The sequence below is a fragment of the Erythrolamprus reginae genome, chromosome 4, assembly GCF_031021105.1.
Source record: "Erythrolamprus reginae isolate rEryReg1 chromosome 4, rEryReg1.hap1, whole genome shotgun sequence".
In the NCBI taxonomy this organism is placed as follows: Eukaryota; Metazoa; Chordata; class Lepidosauria; order Squamata; family Dipsadidae; genus Erythrolamprus; species Erythrolamprus reginae.
This window is the reverse complement of record NC_091953.1, coordinates 82,504,387-82,519,568: the sequence shown is the minus strand read 5'-3', so window position 1 is coordinate 82,519,568 and position 15,182 is coordinate 82,504,387. Positions and strand designations below refer to the sequence as shown.

At 41.9% G+C, this 15,182-nt stretch overlaps 1 protein-coding gene across 4 annotated transcripts in view; it reads right to left on the bottom strand.

Annotated features, from left to right (window-relative positions):
- CTPS2 (CTP synthase 2) overlaps window positions 1–15,182 on the bottom strand; it is a 121,512-nt gene that overhangs the window by 33,804 nt on the left and 72,526 nt on the right. For all 4 annotated transcript variants that reach the window (XM_070750778.1, XM_070750777.1, XM_070750781.1 and 1 more), the window contains 4 exons: window positions 8,420–8,508; window positions 7,789–7,883; window positions 5,298–5,360; window positions 2,961–3,004 (listed from right to left, as the gene is read on the bottom strand). In XM_070750778.1, the coding sequence (XP_070606879.1) occupies window positions 2,961–3,004; window positions 5,298–5,360; window positions 7,789–7,883; window positions 8,420–8,508 (291 nt within the window). The remainder of the gene's footprint in view (window positions 1–2,960; window positions 3,005–5,297; window positions 5,361–7,788; window positions 7,884–8,419; window positions 8,509–15,182) is intronic.

Below are 15,182 nucleotides of genomic sequence, written 5' to 3'. Positions count from 1 at the left end.
CTATTCAAATCTATGGTTGGCTTAAATATTTAAATATATTAAAATTACAATAAATAAATAATAAATAAATATAACAAATTTTAAATCTTTATTCAGTCAACCATGTCGTATAGTTTCTATCTAGTGGAAAAATACATTTTGGTCTGGACCTAGATTTGCTACCATTAATTTACAGTGGTTCTCAACCTTCCTAATGCCGCGGCCCTTTAATACAGTTCCTCATGTTGTGGTGACCCCTAACCATAAAATAATACAATTATTAGGAAACTCTGGGGTGGGTTCTAACTTACCTCGCTGCCAGTTCGTTTCCTCCTGCGCTGCGTGGCTCTGACTCATGGGCGTGCATGCGCTTTGCGTGCACATGTGCCAAATATTTTTTTAAAAATTAAAAAAAAGCCAAAACAAGATGATGACACATGTACAGTGCCAAAGATTCAGCTTCTGTTCAAATTCTGAAGGTGTTTTTTCTTTCTTTCTGTAGTCTATTTGCATGTGGGTGGATCTGGTTGGAGACAGATAGAGGGTGATGTCTTGGTTCGTAAGATCATCAGAAATATGTGTTTTCCAATGGTCTTAGGTGACCCTTGTGAAAGGGTCCTTTGACCCCCCAAAGAGGTTGTGACCCCTGGTTGAGAATCACTGAATTAATAGGTAGCCATCTCATCAAATCTGTTAAGTCACTTATTCAGATTTAAAATTGCCAGTATCCTTGACAGTGATCACTTTCCAGTTAACTGTATTTGATCTTTTGTGAACTTGAAGTTTCCTTTTTCCTAATTGGGGTGGGGTGGATGGCTTTCTCAGTGCTAGAGATTGGACATTCTTGCGGATCACCACCACCCATCGCAAACATCACCCCTGAGGCTTAGTGCTGCCTCCACACACCCCATTTTCGGCTTCTGCACATCCTGTGTTTGTCCTCTGCACTGCATTTTCAGCCTCAATATACCTCATTTTTGGCCCATTCCAGGTGGCATGGATAGGCCACCTGAAATAGGTAAAAAATGGGACACATGGAAGCCAAAAATGGGACACGTAAAGGCCAAAAATGAGGCACACAGAGGTGGCGATAGGCAGCAGTCGTGATAGGAGGCAACAGCAGCAATGGGCAGTAGTGATCCTTGCATCCTGGAACAGCTGATAGGTGATATTCTGGGAAGCAGATCCAACTTGTGCTAAATCAGGCTGTGCTGAAGTTGCCCAGGCTGTTTGCTGCAAGGAGGCAAATTGCTGAGAGGCAGAGTCTGAAGGTTAGGGGCCAGTGGGTGGGCAGGGCTTCGGCAACATTCACTACTGTATGTAAAATGCACAGATATTTTCTAAGTCTAAGGAGAAGGGCGTAATAGAAATTGAATAAATAAATAATTTTTTGCCCACTTATTTGGGGGGGGGGTGCGTCTTATACAACAAAAATACAATAATTCATTGACTTGTGGTTTGAAAGAAATGGATCCTTGAATGACATAAAAGAGGTAACAGGCAATATTAGCGATCAGTGGTGAAATCCATTTTTTTTTTACTACCGGTTCTATCAGTGTGGTGGTGGGCGTGGCTTAGTGTGCGTGGCAGGGGAAAGATACTGCAAAATCTCCATTCCTACCTCATTCCAGGGGAAGGATACTGCAAAATCCCCATTTCTGGGGAAAGGATATTGCAAAATCTCCATTCCCACCCCTCTGAGGCCAGCCATAGGTGGTATTTGCTAGTTGTTTGAACTACTCAAAATTGACGCTACTGGTTCTCAAAATTACTCCTTGTAGGGACTATTTATATGGTACATATCCAAACCATATAAGGAATTACATAAGTTGTAGTCAGTACCCTCTGAGCACAAAATATTTTCATTATAGCAACTAATCATTGATAATTTTACATTCTAACCTAATACAGTAACAAAGTCCTGTTCTGTATTGATTAATAATACAGTATATGTTCATTGTAATCATGCAATATTGCACTTTCTTTACTAGTCTTGATTTACTGAGCAATTATTTTATTGCTTACCTCAAACATTATGCAACACAATGTATTAGATTACTGCAGGGGTGAAATTCAAAATTTTTACCTACCAGTTCTATGGGCGTGGCTTGGTGGGCATGGCAGGGAAAAGATACTGCAAAATCTCCATTCCCACCTCACTTCATAGAAAAGATACTGCAATATTCCCATTCCCTCCTCACCCCTGGGGGGAGGATATTGCAAAATATTCCATTCCCACCCCGCTCTGGGGCCAGCTAAAGCTGGTATTTGCCAGTTCTCCAAACTACTCAAAATTTTCACTAGTGGCTTTCTGAACTACTCAAAATTTCCACTACCTGTTCTCCGAACTACTCATAATTTCCGCTACCAGCTCTCCAGTCAGAACCTGCGGAATTTCATCCCTGGATTACTGTTTAATAACTGCTTGGACTAAATAATTTAATGTATCAAATTTCTTTAAAAGGTGCTAAACTTAGTAGCAGAACTCTTTTTGTCTTAATTTTGGCACCTACCACATTCAAACCATTGGTTTTTTTGAGCTAACAGTCCTAGCAAAAGTTAAGCATGCATGTTCTACAGTTATGTGTGACCTTAGAGAGTTGAGAGAAGCATCCATTCATAATTGTCATTTCATAAGAAATTGGTCTGGCATAAATGTCTGCTTTAAATGATTATATAAAAATGAATTTATGGGTGGTCTGTATTTTTTTAGTATTCTTCAACAGATTTTAAATGGATTTGTCCAAACGTTAGTTTTATTTAATTTGAAATTAGGAAAAAAAACAAGAAATGGAAAGAAAATACTATGAGTACAAGTGGAAAATCAGGTCATTTGGACTGCTCATAAAATTCAGTGTAAGATCTATGCAAAAAAGTGACTGATTCAGAGGTATTCTTAACCATGCTTGCAACAGATTCCTTGGAATTGGTCATGGCAGAGTCTAATACCTGTTTAAATAGAAGGAGGAATCAATACTTACAACAGGATTCTTTGTACTGGGGTCAAATTCTGTTGAATTTGCATCTGTGCAAAAAATAATAATTAAAAAACTGATAAATGATAGCAAACATACAGATGCGCATTTATAAATGCAGTACTTCCCAATGCTTTCTTACTTTGCGCATATGCTTAAAAGTCACAATGAATAATAAGGAACATTAAGCCTATGTATTAGTTTTAATAGTTTTGGTATAATAATAATAATAATAATAATAATAATAATAATAATAATAATAATAATAATTTATTATTATTATTATTATTATTATTATTATTATTATTATTATTATTATTATTATTTATTAGACTTGTATGCCGCCCCTCTTGTGAGCGGCTCACAACAATAATAAACAATGTAACAAATCCAATACTTAAAAAGACATTTAAAAACCCATATTGTTAAAATAACCATACAACTCAATCATACCATACATAAATCATATTAGCAAGGGGATACCTCAATTACCCCATGCCTGGCAACTTACGAAAGGCAAGGAGGGTGGGGACGGTTCCAATCTCCAGGGGGAGTTGATTCCAGAGAGCCGGGGCTGCCACAAAGAAGGCTCTTCCCTGGGGCATGCCAGACGACATTGTTTAGTCGACGGGACCTGGAGAAGGCCAACTCTGTGGGACCTAATCGGCCGCTGGGATTCGTGCGGCAGAAGGCGGTCCCGAAGGTATTGTGGTCCGATGTCTTGTAGGACTTTATAGCTCATTACCAACACTTTGAATTGTGACCAGAAACTAATCAGCAGCCAGTGCAGGCCACGGAGTGTTGACGAGATATGGGTGAATCTAGGAACGCCCACAATTGCTCTCGCGGCCGCATTCTGCATGATCTGAAGTTTCCGAACACTCTTCAAAGGTAGCCCCATGTAGAGAGCGTTGCATTAATCGAACCTCGAGGTGATGAGGGCATGAGTGACTGTGAGTAATGACTCCCTGTCCAAATAGGGTTGCAACTGGTGTACCAGGCAGACCTGTGCAAACGCCTTCCTTGCCACAGCTACCTGCACCCAATAATGGGCAGCCACCTGCACCCAATAATGGGCAGCCAAAATTTTTACTGCCACACTGTGGCTGTGGCTTATTTTGTGGGTGTGGCTTGCTGGCCATGTGACCAGGTGGGAGGGGCTTGAATGATCATCATAGTTTAAGTAAACTGTTAAGTCCTCGACGTACAACCTCACCACTGTCTCTCTCTGGGGTGACAATTTGCTTCGTGTTTCCCGCACTCTCCTTCCTGGGTCACCCCCTGCCTCAGGCTGGGTAGCTATGCAAATGGATGCCAATCAGCAGTTGAGAAAAGAGGGGGGAGGAAAAGGGCCCCCTGCAACTCCTGCCAGTGCTGGTCTCCCTGCCCCTTTCCGAGGAGGAAGATGGGAGGGGGAATGGTCAGCTAGATCTGGGCCCACAGCTTGACTGGTCCTGCCTGCTGCCCACCCCTGCCTGCACCTAATATAAGCCCTAAAATAAACCCTAATTAAGCTTCACCCACTGTCTGGTTGTCCAAAATGGGGCGAGGTACAGGTGTAAAAATCAAGCTAGGAGAGTATAGAGGGTGGAGCTGCCCCATACATCCTACATCCAGCTTACCTTAGAACCACTGCAGCCAGGCCTCCCACACCCCGAGACTGGCTATGCCGCTACCCGACTTCTGCAGCCGTTTGTGGCTTTTTGTGGCCAGATGCCATGTGGCGTATCACACCAATGCTGTCACTTGTGGCAGACCTCCACAAGTCTCATTGTGCCACCTGCTGCTTGTGGGTGCAATAGCACAATAAACCACACAGCCTCCTGCCATAAGCGGCGGCACCAGTGTGACAAGCCATGTGACATCTGGCTGCAAATGGCTATGAGAGACACAAAAGAAGTCTGGCAGTGTCAAGGCAGGTGTCAGGCCATGGGAGGCTTGGCTGTGGTGGTCCTAAGGTAAGTGAGTAAGACATTCCCCCACAATAAGACCTGGTCCTTATTTTGGGGCAGAAATAACACCGGGTCTTATTTTCAGGGAAACATGATATAAGTAACATATTATTGAAAAATAATGAGATAATTCTATTTAAAAACTCAACATTAATTCTTTTTCTGGATTCCTCCCGACATGCTTTTCCTAGGGAGGGAACAATTCTGCTGCATACAATTATCTTGCTTTATTCCCTCAGTGTGATTAATTAGGGAATGCAACTAAGAACTATCTCCTTCTCTAAGTGGAGATTTCTTCACTTACAGAGCCTATAGTTACTAGATTTTTACTAAGTTGAGTAGGGATTGCCCTCAAATAATTAGATGTAAAATAGATTGATTAAGCACATACCTTGCCAGTTTAGAGAGTTTCTTGCAAATTCCAGTACTGCCAGCTGCATTCCCAAACAAATTCCTGTAAGTAACAAAAATGGAAAGGGGGATAAAAAGGGCTTTGTTGCTCTCTGACTGGTAATTGTACAACAAGTAAGACCTGGTTGGAAGTTGTTCTTTGTTCTTTGCACCCTATTGCTCTCTAGAGTCAACAGAAGGCCAATATGAGGCCACCCTGAAGCCAACCAAGGCTTTGTATCTTTATATTTTCCTCCCTGTTATTAAAAAAAAAATCATTTTTTTTAAATTGACCATAACAACACAAGAGTACGCAACAGATTCAAACTTAATACGAACTGCTCCAAACTTGACTGTAAAAAATATGACTTTAACAATCGAGTTGTCGAAGCGTGGAACTCATTACCGGACTCAATAGTGTCAACCCCTAACCCCCAACATTTCTCCCTAAGACTCTCCATGATTGACCTCTCCAGGTTCCTAAGAGGCCAGTAAGGGGCGTACATAAGTGCACTAGTGTGCCTTTCGTCCCCTGTCCAATTGTCTTTCCTTTATCCCATATATCATATATATTTTCTTCCTTTCATATATCTTCTCCTCTATTTTAACTTTTATCCTTATATATATTACTTCATGTCAATTTTCCTCCTATGTATTTGTGTATTGGACAAATGAATGAATAAATAAATAAATAAATTGTGGAAATGGCAAAGCAACTCCACAATGAAGCTGTGTACGTCAGGAAGAGGTACCACCCTATCACTAGGCAGCAGAGGAAAAAACTAGAAACCAAATTGTTTAAGGAAACAGAGGACAAGCTGTAAACCTGCTTGTGCAATTTTTCCACTGAAGTAGAAGCCAGTTCAATTTCCACAGCTCCCACGATCTTTCTGACAGAGCTGCTTCATGAAATGCCCTAAGAGCTCACAAGCTTCTGAACTGGCAATTCTGTTTTCAAATTGGAGATTCACAAGCCTGGGAAATCTGCTTTGAACAAATTTTATTAATTATAGAAGCATAGAAGACTGACGGCAGAAAAAGACCTCATGGTCCATCTACTCTGCCCTTATACTATTTTCTGTATTTTATCTTAGGATGGATATATGTTTATCCCAGGCATGTTTAAATTCAGTTACTATGGATTTACCAACCACGTCTGCTGGAAGTTTGTTCCAAGCATCTACTACTCTTTCAGTAAAATAATATTTTCTCATGTTGCTTTTCATCTTTCCTCCAACTAACCAGATTGTGTCCCCTTGTTCTTGTGTTCACTTTCCTATTAAAAACACTTCCCTCCTGAACCTTATTTAACCCTTTAACATATTTAAATGTTTCAATCATGTCCCCCCTTTTCCTTCTGTCCTCCAGACTATACAGATTGAGTTCATTAAGTCTTTCCTGATATGTTTTATGCTTAAGACCTTCCACCATTCTTGTAGCCTGTCTTTGGACCCATTCAATTTTGTCAATATCTTTTTGTAGGTGAGGTCTCCAGAACTGAACACAGTATTCAAAATGTGGTCTCACCAGTGCTCTATATAAGGGGATCACAATCTCCCTCTTCTTACTTGTTATACCTCTAGCTATGCAGCCAAGCATCCTACTTGCTTTTCCTACTTCCCGACCACACTGCTCACCCATTTTGAGATTGTCAGAAATCACTACCCCTAAATCCTTCTCTTCTGAAGTTTTTGCTAACACAGAACTGCCAATGCAATACTCAGATTGAGGATTCCTTTTCCCTAAGTGCATTATTTTACATTTGGAAACATTAAACTGCAGTTTCCATTGCTTTGACCATTTATCTAGTAAAGCTAAATCATTTACCATATTACAGACCCCTCCAGGGTCTGTACCTGGACCCTATTGCACACTTTAGAGTCATCGGCAAATAGGCAAACCTTCCCTACCAAACCTTCCCCTATATCACTCACAAACATATTAAAAAGAATAGGACCCAGAACAGACCCTTGTGGCACACCGCTTGTAACCTGTCTCTGCTCAGAATACTCGCCATTAACAATAACTCTCTGATGTCTATGCTTCAGCCAGCTTGAAATCCACTGAACTATCCAGGGATTAAGTCCAATCTTCACTAATTTATCTATCAGCTCTTTATGTGGAACCGTATCAAAGGCTTTGCTGAAGTCCAGATAGGCAATATCCACGGCACCACCTTGATCCAACACCTTTGTGACATAGTCAAAGAAATCAATGAGATTAGTCTGACACGATTTGCCTTCAGTAAAGCCATGCTGATTTGGGTCCAATAAGTTATTGTTTTTTAGGTGCTGGTTTATCCTCTTTTTGAGTAGAGTCTCCATCATTTTAACTATAACTGATGTCAAGCTAACTGGCCTGTAGTTACCAGCCTCTTCTCTACTGCCCTTCTTGTGGATAGGCACAACACTGGCCATTCTCCAATCCTCAGGAACATAACATTTATTATGCAACAAAACTAAAATCACTTCATCTCCTGTGTACATTCTTACCAAGAAAAGGCTTTTTCTTTTTTCTTGCCCATGAAATGGCTTGAAGTTTTCCTTCAGTTCCCCTTTGGCCGAAACCTCCAGGTACTAATATGCAACTGAAATAATACACAATACAAAATTCAAGCATAATTTAGATTTGAGACTTATACCTGATAAGTAGAACACAAAGGACCTTTTATCTGAGTTTTTAATCTGTTGGTGTATATACTTAACACTTTATCAGTGTACATTATTTCAAACCTACCATTATCATACATAAGGTGTGAGCTCATTCTAAGGACAATTTTTTAAAATTGTTTTTTAAACCTGTTTCTTTTTCACATAATAATATTACCAAAGAACATAAACTAAAGATTTCTTTTTTATTATAACTTACTTCAATTCATAGTTTAGGACATTAGCAAAAACTAAATAACTCAAAAGACCTAATAAAAATACTTCAGCAAAAATAAGGCTGAGATTTCCAGAAATGCATAACAAGAGTTGGGTCCAAGTATGCTCTACACAATGACATATCAAATGTTCAACTTTTAGTTTTAAATACAATTAAAATGCATTTATTTATAAAATTAAAAACAAGAACCAACGAGGTAAATTGGGGTGGAAGCTGAAGAAAAATGTACTTGCTTACTCTGCTTTACATAGCTTCTGCCAGGCCTGATGGAATCTCACTGGATTCTCAGCCTCCATAGCAGGTTCGAGGTCTGCTGAATCTATATACTAGTTCAATAAAAAGGCAGGACATACTTTAAATATATGTATATGTACACATTCATTAAATACAGTGGAACTTTTCTCAAAGTAAAATCTTAACAGTTTATAATTAATAATGTTTTGAATCTCCAAATCTTCTACTCCAGCACTGATTCTATAGTAGTACTCTAAGTATTAGGGAGCTAAGTATTAGGGATTATGTATTTTACATAATTTAGAGACATTTATATAGTGCAAAACAGATTGAATTAAAGGGGCGTTGGTCTTACCTGATACATCTCGTAGGGTGGAACTAACTTCTAATGGGATGAACCATCCCTTCAACCAATGAGGACTGAGTTTGTCAAATTGTATTTCTTCATCCTCCTGTCTTAATTACCCCTCTTTGACGAAGGATGATAGACAGACTAGGCTTGTAGCCAGGTCAAGCAAAGTAGAAGGAAACAATTTGATGTCCCGAAGCCCAGACCAAACTAACTTTGGGTGGGATTGGAGGTTAGTTCCATGCTATAAGAAGAAGCGGATCAGGTAAGACCAACACCCCTTCTCCATAAAGGGTGGAGCTAACCATCACCAAGAATCAGGCAAACCAAAGCTTCAAGTAAATCTGGACAATCTTAGGTTTTTTTCAGTACTGCTCTAACCAACTTCACATGCTCTGCCATGGTTCCAGTATCCAGCATATCATCTAGGACAAGCATCGACAACCTTTCTAACCTCAGAGATCACTAATTCAAAATTTTAAATCCCACGAACTACAAATATGAATTTTTTAAAAAGATAAATACATTTGTAAAATAATGAGCAGAAAACTTCCATTATAACAAAATCATAAATACTTATTTAATCATAACATCATCTTTAAAGGTTGTTTAGTTGTAACAAAATTATTAAAGTAGTTTAACTATTACAAAATAATTAAAGCTTATTTAATTATTACACATTTTTAGTGTGATATTTGTTCCTGCTTGTTTGAAATAGGTTTATGGATTTTTGGTGTCAATGATATTACTGCAAGATGGAGATCCATTTTTATTTCAAGCTGAGGCCGGTACCAGGTTTTAATTGCCGTGACATGAAAACATTTTTTCATACAAATATGTTGTTGAAAACTGAACAAAAAATGTCATTGCTTTTTCACTCAGCAATGGGTATTCACTTTTTATGGAGAGCCAAAAAATGAGCTCTTGATATGGATGACTGGAATTTAGCATTGAGACTGATACGACGGAGTGGCTGTGGGCTTTGCCTCCCAAGGACAATGCCATCTGTACGTCCATCACCTTGGGGGGGAACTATTGACCCCCTCAGAGAGGGTCCGCAACTTGGGCATCCTCCTCGATCCACAGCTTACATTAGAGAACCATCTTTCAGCTGTGGCGAGGGGGGCGTTTGCCCAGGTTCGCCTGGTGCACCAGTTGCGGCCCTACCTGGACTGGGAGTCACTACTCACAGTCACTCATGCCCTCATCACTTCGAGGTTCGACTACTGTAATGCTCTCCACATGGGGCTACCTCTGAAGAGTGTTCAGAAACTTCAGATTGTGCAAAATGCAGCTGCGAGAACAATCATGGGCTTCCCATGTCACACCAACACTCCGCAGTCTGCATTGGTTGCCGATCAGTTTCCGGTCACAATTCAAAGTGTTGATTATGACCTATAAAGCCCTTCATGGCATTGGACCAGAATATCTCCGAAACCTTCTTCTGCCGCACGAATCCCAGTGACCGGTTAGGTCCCACAGAGTTGGCCTTCTCCGGGTCCCGTCGACGAAACAATGTCATCTGGCGGGACCCAGGGGAAGAGCCTTCTCTGTGGCGGCCCCGACCTTCTGGAACCAACTCCCCACCAGAGATTAGGACTGCCCCCAACCTCCTTGCCTTTTTGCAAACTCCTTAAAACCCACCTCTACCATCAGGTATGGGGAAATTGATTCCCCTGGGCCATTTCCGCTTTACGTATGGTTTGTATGAGATGTATGATTGTTCTTTATATTAAGAGTTTTAAATTGTTTTAAACTATTGGATTTGTACTGTTTTGTTGTTGTGAGCCACTCCGAGTCTTCGGAGAGGGGCGGCATACAAATCTAATAAATAATAATAATAATACAGTGGAACCCCGACATAAGAGCTGCTCTACTTAAGAGCAACTCGAGATAAGAGCTGGGAGGGGAGAGATATTTTTGTTCTACTTACAAGCCCAAATTCGAGATACAAGCGCCAAGGAGCTGTCTCCTGAAGCCAAACGCTAACTTCCGTGTTCGGCTTCAGGAGACAGCTGCGAAGCGGCGCGCGTGTTTTAAAAGGTTGCAGCCGGCCTGGGGGACTCGGGGGGGTGCTTGCAGCTTTCTTTCTTGCTCTTTTTCTTTCTCTCTTTTACCTTCCCTTCCTCTATTTCTTCTTTTCTTTCTCCTTCCCACCTTCTTCCCTCCCTCCCTCCTTTCACTCATTCCTCTCTTACTCTCCCCTTTCATAAGTTTCCTTGCTTCCTTCCTCTGTTCCTGTCCCTTCCCCCTTTCTTTCTTTCTTTCTTTCTTTCTTTCTTGCTTGCTTTCTTTCTTGCTCTTTTTCTTTCTCTCTTTTACCTTCCCTTCCTCTATTTCTTCTTTTCTTTCTCCTTCCCACCTTCTTCCCTCCCTCCCTCCCTTCACTCATTCCTCTCTTACTCTCCCCTTTCATAAGTTTCCTTGCTTCCTTCCTCTGTTCCTGTCCCTTCCCTCTTTCCTTCCTTCCTTCCCACCCTCCGTCCATTCATTCACCCATTCCTCTCTTCATCGCTTAAAGCCGGTCCCTGGTGCAAAAAGGGTTGGGGACCTCTGTCCTACAGGATTGGGTGGCAGAGAAGTTGAACATATGTAAATTTAAAAGTTTAAGAAAGTTTACAAGTTAAGTGAAAGAAACTTCATTATTCATTTATATGTACATGTACATTTCTTCATTAAAAACATGTCTTTCTGCATAATTTAGACTAACTTTGTGAGTTTTTTGAGGGCTGGAACCAATTAAAATTATTTACATTAATTCCTATGGGGAAAAGTCGTTCGAGATAAGAGCTGCTCGACTTAAGAGCCCAGGTCCGGAACGAATTAAACTCGTATCTCGAGGTACCACTGTAATAATAATAATAATAATAATAATAATCGGATGATAGATCAATGAAGCTTTCTTTTTCATTCATGCTTAAATTGCTATCTTTAATGTTTGCTGCAAATTGTTTTATTATCCACATAGTGCCATGGTAGGATCTTCTTTCTTTGGGTAATAATAACCAAAATCATGGGCTTCCCCAGGTATGTCCATGTTACATATTGGAGTTGTATTATTTTCTTGTTGTGAGCCTCTCCAAGTCTTCAGAGAGGGGCGGCATACAAATCTAATTAATAATAATAATAATAATAATAATAATAATAATAATAATAATAATTTTAAAAAAAATTCTGTGATTAATTTAAATGCTATTGAACAACAGTTACCACCTACTAGTTGACATCCTTCTCTCTCATATATTCATCAAAATTTGAAAACATCTGCGTGTTTGCCACAGTAATATTTTCTTTTGAAAAGCATCCATTTTACGTCATTGTATGAACATGTCCTTAAGTCGTCCTGGCAAGAATATGTTTAGTTCATTTAACAGCGAAAAAATATCTGCCAGGAATGCAAGCTTGGCTACCCACTCATTGTCAGACAAGAGTTCTTGAAATTTTGAATTATTTTGTTGCTGGAAAAATAATTTAACTTCATGCAGGGCGAACAATTGGGCTAGTATTTTGCCCTTTGAAATATATCTCATCTCAGTGTGCAGAAGAAGGTATACCCAGAACCCATTTCTTCACAAAATGCCTCAAGCATTCGAGAATTGAGTGCTTTGTATTGAATTTTAATAATATGTGATAATACTTTGTGCAGTTTTGGGCACATTTTTTACCGCAAGTTGCTCATGATGTATAATGCAGTATGTAGACAAAATGTCTGGGTGACCAACGTTTTTTCACCTTTGCAACAATTCCTGAAAGATGTCCAGTCATATTTGCGGCACCGTCTGTACATATCCCAATACTGTACATTTTTTTTCCATTCCAGGCCAGTAGATTGACTTTTTGTCCTGAGGATTGGACTACAGGTTCAATGGGAACTGTCACAGTTAACTGGGCCAATTACCAAGGAGTCATCATATGATTCTCCCGATGGCCCTTTGCTGTCGGAGTTGACCTCCACTTCTTCCAGGTCTGTCTCATAGGTTTGCAGTGGCAGCTTGACAGGTTTCTTTGTGGGACCTGAGGTCACCTTTCGAGCAGGATAGTTGACTTTACATTCAGCAGTCTGGTGCCCCTCCTTCTTGCGCTTGAAACAGGTGATGGACAGTGGATGCTTGGCTGCGCTTTTGGGACTTCCTTCTTCTCTGGAAAATATTTTCAACACTCGTACCCTGGTTGATACTTGTTTTGAGCTAGGTCAATTTCCATCTTCTCTGCCAGAATGTACCAGCTATGAAAGGGAGGGTGGAGTGCCCCTGGAGGTGCATGTGTTGCAGACCTCATCGCTCAGCCCATCTTTGAAGAATCTGATCAGGATGTTTTGTGGGCAGTCGGTGAGCCTGTAAGCCAGGTCGAAAACTCATGTGTGTACTTAGTCAACCTTCTCTATCCTTGGCTGATGGTCTCTAGCTTTGTGGTCAGCCAGTGTGTCCTCAAATCACTTACAGAGCATTGCCATGAATCAGTTAAAGTTTCTCAGCTCTGAGACATCATTGTGGAAGGTGACCTCTTCTAGAGCCGTGGTGACACTTTTCACTTTGTTATCTTCTGTAATGATCTCCGGACCATACTCCTGCATGTAGATCCCAACCTGGGCTAAGAACCCCAGTTACTGGGGATCCTCATTACATTTCATGCCGATGCTTATTTTTCAGTGCATCAACACAAAATGATTTTCTTCAATCCTGTCCCTCCCACCATGACCAATCCAAATCCAGCCAATGCAATGCTGTTGGGATGTTTGGGGAATATTTAGGTTTTGGGGCTGGTAAATGAGGTTGGCAACTGAGATGTTTGGGCTGGTAAGTTTCAGGGCAAACGGCCTTGATGATGCCTTGACACGACTTACCATGTTTTCCCAAAAATAAGACGGGCTTGGCCTTATTATGGAGGAAGGTTCTTATTATTTTGGGGGTGAAAGAGGCGGTGAATGTGGTCACCTACTTGAAAAAGTGCAGCCACCTGGCACCTCTTGCCGTGTGCTGTCCATCAGGCAGCCTGCACACTCACAGCTGGGAGTCTGGCAGAGAAAGGCTCCCTCCGCATGCCATCATCAAGCCCCTGCACTCCCATGTATGTGTGTGGAATGCAAGTGGCCTGAAGATGCCAAGCCATGCGAGTGCCTGTTCTCCCATGCTCACGCGCCTCCCAGACCTCACCACATTAATGTGAGTGGAGCCAGTGAGCACCCAGTTGGAAGCTACTGGAAGCAGAAAAGAGGCTGGTCAGGCCAGCCACCTGCTGCTGAGTCTTCCAGGAGCCGGGACAGAGAGGAAGTTAAGGGCAAAGGGTGAAGGAAACTGCAGCCCTACATGGGGAGTCTGCGCCGCTGCCATCCCAGCATTGAGGGTGGCTTCCTCTGTGGCTTCCAAACCCAGCTGGAAGCTGTGGAAGCTGTTGGAAGCTGCTGGAAGCTGCTGGAAGCAGAGGAGAAGTCGGTTGGGTCAACTGCCTGCTGCCGAGTCTTCTGGGAGCAGAAGCAGCCATAGCAAGCTGGAATCATTGAGCAGGAAGCACATTCTCAGAGCGGCCACAGCTGACACAGAGAGACTTCTGGCAGTGGCCATTCTGGGAGTGCATTTCCCGCTCTATGGTTCCAGCTGCATATGGTTGTCCCCACTCCCGGAAGACTTGGTAGCAGGCAACTGGCCGAACTGGCCACCTCTCTGCTTCCAGAGGCTTAAAGGCAGGGTTTCAAAGCCACAGAGGAAGCTATCCTCAGTGATGGGATTGTGGCAATGGCGGTGCAGACTCCCATGTGGGGCTGCAGCTCCCTTTGATGCTGCTCTGCCCCAGCTGCTGGAAGACTCTCTGCTCTGGATGCCAGAAGATTTGGCAGCAGATGGCTGGTTCGACTGGCCTCTTCTCTGTTTCCAGTGGCTTCCAGCCGGGGTATGGAAACCACAAAGAAAGCCATCCTCAATGCTGGGATGGCAGCAGCAGCACGGACTCCTCAAGGACCTCGTGTTTACCAGCTTCACCCACATCATAATTCTGGGATGCCACTCGGTTGACAAGTGGTGCTCTGCCTGGTTCTCCACTAGGTGGGCACTACCTGGCAAGCGGTGCTGGGCAGCTGCTCTCTTGTGAGTGGGGTGGGAGTTTGCAGGCAAGGGGGGTGGATGGATGGAAGGCAGATGAGCACAAAGAATGCTGAGAAGAGATAAAATGAGAGGCAGCTTGTGATTAAGGGTCCCAGCTGCCATTAACTGACCGGGGAAGAGAATGGCTGCCTCCTGTGCTAGCCATGCCCACCCCTTCACTAGGGCTTTAAAGGGGAGGGTGTATATTTACAACTACCCCAAAAATCAGGCTTGGCCTTAGTTTTGGGACATGTCGGATTTTCAGGAAAACACAGTAGTTCCACATTGATCTGCTTTTCTTAAACTGTCATTCTGCACATCCAAATTTGCACACAAAAAT